The 9,049-nt window shown below is 30.5% G+C and overlaps 1 protein-coding gene across 1 annotated transcript in view; it reads right to left on the reverse strand.

Annotated features, from left to right (window-relative positions):
- The window catches only part of LOC124360680 (5-oxoprolinase), a 70,195-nt gene extending 63,669 nt beyond the window's left edge, over window positions 1-6,526 (reverse strand). Inside the window, exon 1 of the mRNA XM_046814502.1 lies at window positions 6,054-6,526. Coding sequence (XP_046670458.1) covers window positions 6,054-6,215 — 162 coding nt within the window. The 5' untranslated portion in view covers window positions 6,216-6,526. The remainder of the gene's footprint in view (window positions 1-6,053) is intronic.
- Window positions 6,527-9,049: the final 2,523 nt, after the last annotated feature.

Genomic DNA, 9,049 nt, shown 5'->3' on the forward strand with positions numbered 1-9,049 from the left:
AAATGTAAACATTCCAACTTTTGTACATTTTTATTTGTAATCAATTTTAAAAAAATACGGTTAATGTGTTTTTTTTTACTTCTGGGTTGTATTTTCATGTTTCAGCTGTTACTCCTGTGGAACAGAACCTAGTGACGTTCCAAGACGTCATTACTCCTCAAAGGGTTAATGTAATAAAGATTTAGTAATAGGTTTGAAAAATTGTTGTCTATAAACTATCAAGAGTCTAAAACTATTATTACAATTTTAAAAAACCCTATTTTATAATATGCAAGAATCATAAAAAAAATTCATTTACCGAATAGTGTGCTTTCTTCAACAAAGTATTTTTTATTTCATTTAAAAATCTTTTGCTGGACACCAATTCTTTATTGCACTCCAATATTTCATTTATTATTTTACAAATCATATAATTTACGGATTTTTCAAAATTGGAAGAGATGTTGTTTTATCTTTATAAAATTTATATCTGGTATTATGTTTATTGGCGTTTGTACCACGAGAAAAATTATTTTTATGTTGTGAGTAATATTTGCATAACTCAAACAGGTATACACTCGATAAAGTTATGATTTTGGAATCCTGAAAAAGCTTCCTGCAAGGATCAGTGGAAGTTTTTTATTCATAATTCTTACAGCTCTTTTTTGGTATTAAGAATATTCTGTTACAACTTATTAAAGTTGTTCCTCCCCAGCTTCCTATACCATAGTTTACCAAACTTTGAAATAAAGCAAAATACACTTTTCACAATATTTCAAAACTAACAGTGTTTTATAATATTTTTAACGAAAAACAAATTGAACTAAGCTTTTTTGAACTTTGTTTAATGTGGCATGAAAAGTTCAAATTAGTGTCAATATGAACACCCAAAAATATAGCATTAGTAGGCTGAACAAAGTTGGCATAGTGCTATTTATGGTTAATCTTACAAATTTGATTATGTTGCCTCATATGCTTCAATGCATTTGCAGAAAACCAGGTTTTCAGGTTTATGATACAGTTTATAATATTGGTATCTAGCAATTGAGAACCCCCTCTCACTGACAATCACTGATGTGTCATCAGCATATTGAATGGTTCTTATGTAATCAGAATTAATACTTTTAGGTAAGTCAGCTTCAAACACAAGAAACATTAAAGGGCCTAGTATTGAGCCTTGAGGGCATCCTGTATGGCTTACTTCCCAATCAGACTCAAAAACTTTCATATAAGTTCGAGAATACTGATTGTAAAGAGATTGGACAGAAATTAATTATCTATATCATTATTGTTTGGATTTTTTATAAGTTTTATAACTAAATATTTTAATTTATCTGGGAAGATTCCTGCAGGAAGACAATGATTGAAAATGTATGTTAAATGCGGACAATTAATTCTGCTACATATTTAATTAAGAATATTGGAATTTCATCCCATCCTGCCTATCTTTTGTTTTTTTACCTTCTTAATAGTTGATAACATTTCATAAATTGTGACAGGTGTCAGGAAGGTCTAATCTATTATTGATGCCAAGGAAATGTTTATTCAAAATGTTTGCTGCTTCACTTTCTTGTAAAACCAAATCTCCACTTATCATTTCAATGTTGTTGCTGTTTACTAATTTCTTAATTCTTGATTAACAACGGACCAGGTGGTCTTTGACATATTTTCAGAATTATTTATTTTATTAGTTAGTACTATTCTAGTTTTTCCAATTTTATTTTGCTCCTTAGAGCTAATTTACAATTATTGTACCGAAACTGAATTCTTTTAATATGAGAATCATCTTCCAACAATAGACAAAGTTCTCACTTCTCCACACTTAATTCTCTAATTCCTTCTATAACACATTTCTTAATCTTAATTTTTGAATTTGAGGATGTAGGTTTTTTGGAAATGAACAATTGAAGTTATAAATGTTTCTAAAAACTGTTAATACATTTCATTAGAACACTGATCTTTTCTTAGAGTAACATAGTAAATTTTGTCCCACTTTTCTCCTCCTAAATCTTTTACAAAAGACTAGATATTATTCTCTGTAAATTTTCTTTTGAATGTTTTGTAGTTGAAATTCACTCCTTTTATGAAAACTGAGATAATCTCGGCTGTGTGATCAGATAGTCCAGGGTCAATTATGTAATAACCATTGTTTTGGAAATTTATGAAGATATGATCTATGCGAGACTGAATTTTTTTCCTTATCCTTGTAGGATCATTATAATTAGGGAACAGATCACATGAACTCACTAAATCTAACAGTTTGACAGAAAATGTATCTTTGATGAGTGTATTAATATTCAATTCCCCACCTAACACAATTTTCTTCTGATAACTATTATTTATTCAAATGTAATTGCTTATAAAATATACCCAAAATTGTTTATTTCTGGTACTCTGTAAAACATATAATTAAGAATACTTGATTTTCTACGGTAATCACTACACAGTGAATTTCAAAAACATTTCTTATAGCAAAGCTTTCATAATTATCATAAATCTTAAATTTTGTTAAATAGATATTTTTCCAACAAGGATACCCTCTCCGTTCTCCCAACCCTCTAAAATATCCTGTTACAAATTCCAACCCTAAATTATTTAAACAATACTTATTTTCTATGTCCAGCCAGTGTTGAATTAACAGTAAAACCACACAGTCTTGAACTGTGATAAAAATATGTCAGCACTTCGACTTTATTGGATGCTCTTTGAATATTACAGTGAAAAAACATTAAACCTCTAGATTAAAAAAAAATTACCATCTAAACTGTTTAGTTTTCGGGTTGTATTATTCTTACTACTAGCTTCACTAACACTAACTGTCTCATCCTTTGTGCCATTTTGTTGGTGGTTTCCATCAGTGCATGCCTAAAGGAAACCCTGTCTCTTAATGCTTGATCTGGACTTTTGTTATACTTGTGCAGTTATAGCTAACCTCTGCAAAAAGGTTATAATTAACATTTTTGCATCTTATATTAGTTATTTGGTTGTTTTGTGTAAAGAATGAATTTCAATTTGTTTAACCCTTTCCACATGGCAAATGAATATGTTGTATATTTCAACAAATTTTGTTCTTGTATAACGACATTATCTACATCTCCTGTAAGTCCTCTACCTGCATATTGAGGCTATCCTGTTCCTTCGTAATGGTTGTTTTAAGGCATAGCACGTCCAGGCCAACTTCTAGGAATTGACAAGGAATCTGGTACGGTACTGAATGAAATGTTTTTACCAAGTATCATTTTTTACTGCGGACAGTGGGAAGAAAATGTAAGTGTACAGTACGATAAGCAGACCTGGTTGTTATATTGATATTGCAAAATCAATATTATCAACCCTAGTGATTAATTAATTTGAACATTTACCTTTACTCACCTGTATCAACATAAAAACATTTTAGATTGTAAACATAATACATTACTGAATAAATGAAAACATAAATAAAAATTATAGTTACCTAACCATTGAAAGACAAACACACTGTTTTCATTGTTGCAGCACATATTTTTTTTCGGGTTTCTTTATTATTTTAATGACATTTTTTCTATTGCATATCTTAATTATTTCTTTGGTGGTTATGGTTCTGAGTTTTAATTTCAAACATGACTTTTATTTAGTATTTTAGACACAGTGATATCAATTGATAGTTCAAATATTCTATATATGAAGTTTTGATGATTATAGTAAGCAATATAAAAACCAGGTATATTTATTGTACCCAGCCCAATGTAAAAAATAATGTTTTATTAATCTTATAATTTTATACTTGTTTATAAAATACAAAGCATTATCAAAAATTATGGTTTTTTGGGGTGTTTAAGGGGGTTTTCGGGTAGGGTACGATAAGCGGACCCGGTTTTTTATATCGAAATTGGCAAACGATATTACTTAATTATAACCATTGATATAATCAATCGATACTGATTAATTATTTTGAAAAATAATTAATTTAAAAAGGTACTTTGGTATTATACCGACCACACCAGTATGAAGAACACAATAATATAAATTTATAAAAACAAACATGATACAACGAAAAAACAACTCTGTAATTACAAAATTACAAACCTACAAGCATTTTCCAGGTATTGTTGATCGGTATCTTATCTTTCTTGTCGCTGTTATACATAATTGCCTTTGCCTTTCCATTACAATTCAATTTATATTTCTGATCAGCCCCTCTAGAATTTGATATTTTACTGATAGGTACTATCTCGAAGGATGTTTTTCCTTCGTTGACATCAGCGCGAGGCAGGTGCCGAAGCCCGCGCTGATGGCCGGAGGCACTCGCATTTTGGGTGGCGGAATGTGATCAAGAATAAAACAAGTTTTGAGTGTTTTTTCAATAAAGAGTTTAGTAATTTAGTTTGGTAATCCTGTTTGTTTTTGTTGAATTTCAATTAGTGTTTGCAGAAATGTAGAGGTAAAACACGGAAGTACAACAAAGCGACGCGACTCTGCAATCACGTTATCTATTAGACAGGGGCTACTGTGTGGTCGGTATAATCCCAAAGTACCCTTAAAAATAACCTATATCATGTAAACACTTTCAAACAATACGCATAAGGTAATATATCAATTATACATAAGTAATTTGATTATTAAAACAATTTTGCAGTCAATTTTAGAAAACTACACGAAATTGCTTTGAAAAATGATAAGACATGTGTCATTTTCGTGGCTTCAACATGGATTCGTACAGAAAAACGCTATTGTGCCCGCTGCGCAGCGCTTTGTGGGAAAGAAACAACTTAACTGTGAGAGGAGCAAATATGGTCATCTTCAGTTTTCCTAATTCTGGTTATAATAATTTGTTTGATCACTGTAAATATTAAATTCAAATTTAAATTTAAAACATATAATTGTTATTTAGGACTATAGATACTTTTATATCGATTGATAGTTGTAGGGTTTGAGATGTGAATATTCCGCGCTGATGGCCGGAGTCACTCGCATTTTGGGTGGCGGAATGTGATCAAGAATAAAAACAAGTTTTGAGTGTTTTTTCAATAAAGAGTTTAGTTTTAGTTTGGTAATGTTTGTTTTTGTTGAATTTTTGTGTTTGGAGAAATGTAGAGGTAAAACACAGAAGTACAACAAAGCGACGCGACTCTGCAATCACGTTATCTACTAGACTGCTCGACTTTGACCTCTGTCTGAGGATGGGGAGGGGTTTGCGATAAGACAATTCCTGTTTTATATTGACGAAATATTGTTTTACGCTAATCTAGTAATCAGTAGAAGCAAAATGTCCAATAACGATTTATGTCTGGGTGTGGTCGGTATAATCCCAAAGTACCCTTAAAAATAACCTATATCATGTAAACACTTTCAAACAATACGCATAAGGTAATATATCAATTATACATAAGTAATTTGATTATTAAAAATTGCAGTCAATTTTAGAAAACTACACGAAATTGCTTTGAAAGATGATAAGACATGTTTTTTCGTGGCTTCAACATGGATTCGTACAGAAAAACCTATTGTGTGAAATTTGTGGGAAAGAAACAACTGTAACTGTGAGAGGAGCAAATATGGTCGTCTTCAATTTTCCTAATTCTGGTTATAATAATTTGTTTGATCACTGTAAATATTAAATTCAAATTTTAATTTAAAACATATAATTGTTATTTAGGACTATAGATACTTTTATATCGATTGATAGTCTAGGGTTTGAGATGTGAATATTAGGTAGCCTATCAATGATAACATTCTTCGATATAATAGACGACGGTACCCTACCCAGGTTTTCTCACCCATTAATTACCTGTTCTTTTTTCTGTATATTTTATGACCTTTTTACTCCCTACTGTTATGCTTAATAAGTTTGTTATTCCTACAAATCCAGAACCCTAATTCTCCCACCCCTTATACCAATGGACTATTTGGGATATAAATAACGTAAATTTAACATAATAAAATAATTTTTTGCACCTACAGAAACAATTTTTAAAGCGTTTTATCATTTTATAGCCTAATGTGGGTTTATTAAATATTATCATAACCAGTTAAATTACTCTTGGCTTACTTTAATTCTGACCAAACTTATTATGTTGATACAAATATTTACTTACCTTCTCCAGGATACGCCTAATACCTTCACGCGGTGCATCAGGATAATTATCAGGATCCACTGACAAAAGTTTCATTACACAAACTTTACCACTAGGGCATTTAGCATATATATCTGTAAAAGTTCCACCTCTATCTATAGCAAACTGAAATTTTCCATTCATTTTGTTACACTATTAACAGTTCCAAAACAAACAGATAATTTAGGCCAGTATTCTGAAATACACTATCCACTCTATGATAAATGCAAAACGCTGCTTTACTTTTGTTTTCTTACTTTGTTAAACAATACAACGAAACTGATTTTCTTAAAATTTTAGTATAAATTATACACGATACGTGTTGATCAAAGAATATTTAGTTCTGACTAAGCAGAATAAAATTAGATGGATAGGTTATGTTTACAAGTTTAGGCTAACAGACATCTACCACCAAATACCAACTAACTGCTGTCTGCTAGTCTGATTGAATTGAGCTTACTGCTGTCGTTGAACAGCTGACACACGGAGACTCGCCCGCCACAGCTGATTGTACAGTACTGCCAATGATCAACTGTAGCAATAAATTGTCCTTACCAAAGTTAAAATTACCCATAAAGTGCGACAGTCCTAAAAATATGTTACTGAAATCGTGGGAACTATTCAATCAAATACATGGAATGTTGCATAGAAATTGCGGGCGAAACCACGAGTATGTGCTAGTGTGTTTATCATATTCACTGGTGGTTTATACAGATATTGAAAATGCAGTGTTCCTAAGCCTGACGTTGTAAATGGTCTATACCACTGAACAACGTGTTGTACCGTATTGTGTAATAAATGTTTTAGATACAATACAAGTAGTAAAATTACTGCACAATTACTTATGTAACTGTGACCACTGTCTAATTACTAAAAACATATACTAACAGCTAGTTATGTTCCAATATACTATATCAATATAAAATATACAATATAATAAAAATATGAAATTAAAATTAACCTATATATATATATATATAATATATAGATATAATATAATTTTATATATATATATATATATATATATATATATATATATATATATATATATATATATATATATAGATATATATATATATATATATATATATATATATATATATATATATAATATATATATATATATATATATATATATATATGAATGGTCAGAGGGAAAAAGGGGGAATGTCAATTTTTCAAGTTTTTTAATGTACTATACTGCCATAATGATGAAAGGAAGGTGGTTTTTAGTATTCTGCTTAATAGGATATAATGGGGATAGTCAATGAGATACAGGCATTTGAAAATACAGGGCAAGAGGAAAAAAGGGGAATGTCAAAATATCCAGCATAGCAACAGCTGGTACCACTGTTCAATATTGTGAGTCAGCTGTATTAAGGTTATGTTATTGTGCTGTTTGGGAGTTGTTTGACATTTGGGTGAGTTATTAGTGATATTGATGGAAGAAAATCAATCAGTAAATAATGATGAAGAAAGTAATGTTAGGTTCATGTGACCTGTACTCAGCAGAAGTACGTGCTATTCATAGTGGGCTAAAACACTGCTCTGATGATAGTCCTGAAAAGTTGGGAGTGGGAGAAAAAGTTAAAGAAATTGAACACAGATAACAAAGTGCATTCAAAGAAAGCTAACATGTTTTATGTAAGGAAACGGGAATCAAGAGTAAAAAGTCGAGTTATTTGGTCGCCTACCGAAAATGGAACCAGGGGAAAAAGGAAAAAAAAGAAGAAAAACTGTAGCTGTAACAATAATATAAGGTTCCTTTTTGCTACTTGAGACTATTTTTTAAAGTTATTTTATTTTTTTTACAATAAACTATTCTATTAGTTTGAATAATTTATTTGACATTCCTCCTTTTCTCCTCCTAAAAACAAGAGTTAACATACTATTTTTATTTTATATAAATATAAAAGATATTTTTATGACTAGGGAGTTATATTTAAAATAGTAGTAGCAAACATTAGAGCAAATCATATTAAAAAACTAAGAAAATATGAACGTATCTGTAGGCGTAGCATTAGAGTTAGACAGTAAATCTCAATTCCTGAAAAACGTGAAAAATTGACATTCCCCCTGACCCTTAATATATATACTCATAATTTTTAAATATGAAAACTCATTGAGCTGGATTGTTTTTTCAGCTTCTAATTTAGATACAGGGTTTCGACTGCATTGTGTCATTAAATAAACTCCTTACTTCACCATACAAACTCACCCGGTCTCCATTACTCATATCATTAGGATCATAATACGCTCTTGTTCACTTAAACACTCCATCTCAACGTAAAATATCACAAAAACACATCTTAACTTTGTTAATTCTTACCAGAAACTGAACATGATACTGGACTTCCTCAAAACTTATAAGATAAGGGAGGCTGCTGTGCAACAGGCAATAATATTCTAAAACAGATTTGAGTTTGTAAGGAAAGTGGTTGTTTATTGAAGTTATTTACCTTCTGAATGTGGATGTTCATGTTTTGTCTCAATTAATGTGTCTCAAAAAATTTCAATGATCTGCCATTATGTAATGGTTTAAGATAGAAAGCTCTAGTTTCCAATGTTCTTCTTCTTTTATCAAGACCAAAAGCACTTCAAATCACTTAATGAGTCTTTCTATTTTAAAATTGTGAGCTGCTCCTCCAAAATCCCATTTTGGGGAAATTGGCAAAGTTCTAACAGTTACTAAAAAGTTCACTTCTATTTCATAGAAAGGACGGTGTGTATTTACTATTCTTATACGAGTATAATAGTCGTAGCACATTTAAATAATATTCGTAAAAGTGCTTGAAAGGGAAGCGTGTTTTAACAAAATAAAGAAATATGTGGCTCTAAATTACAATTATAGTGTAAGCCAACTCCGCGTCCGCTAGCTTGATTTATGTTGTGTTCAAATAACTACTGCGACTAGTATACCGTTTACACATCTGTATTACAATAATAACAACAATAACCAGAGACCAAAAAACTTTTGA

This window comes from Homalodisca vitripennis, chromosome 4 (assembly GCF_021130785.1).
Source record: "Homalodisca vitripennis isolate AUS2020 chromosome 4, UT_GWSS_2.1, whole genome shotgun sequence".
Taxonomy (NCBI): Eukaryota; Metazoa; Arthropoda; class Insecta; order Hemiptera; family Cicadellidae; genus Homalodisca; species Homalodisca vitripennis.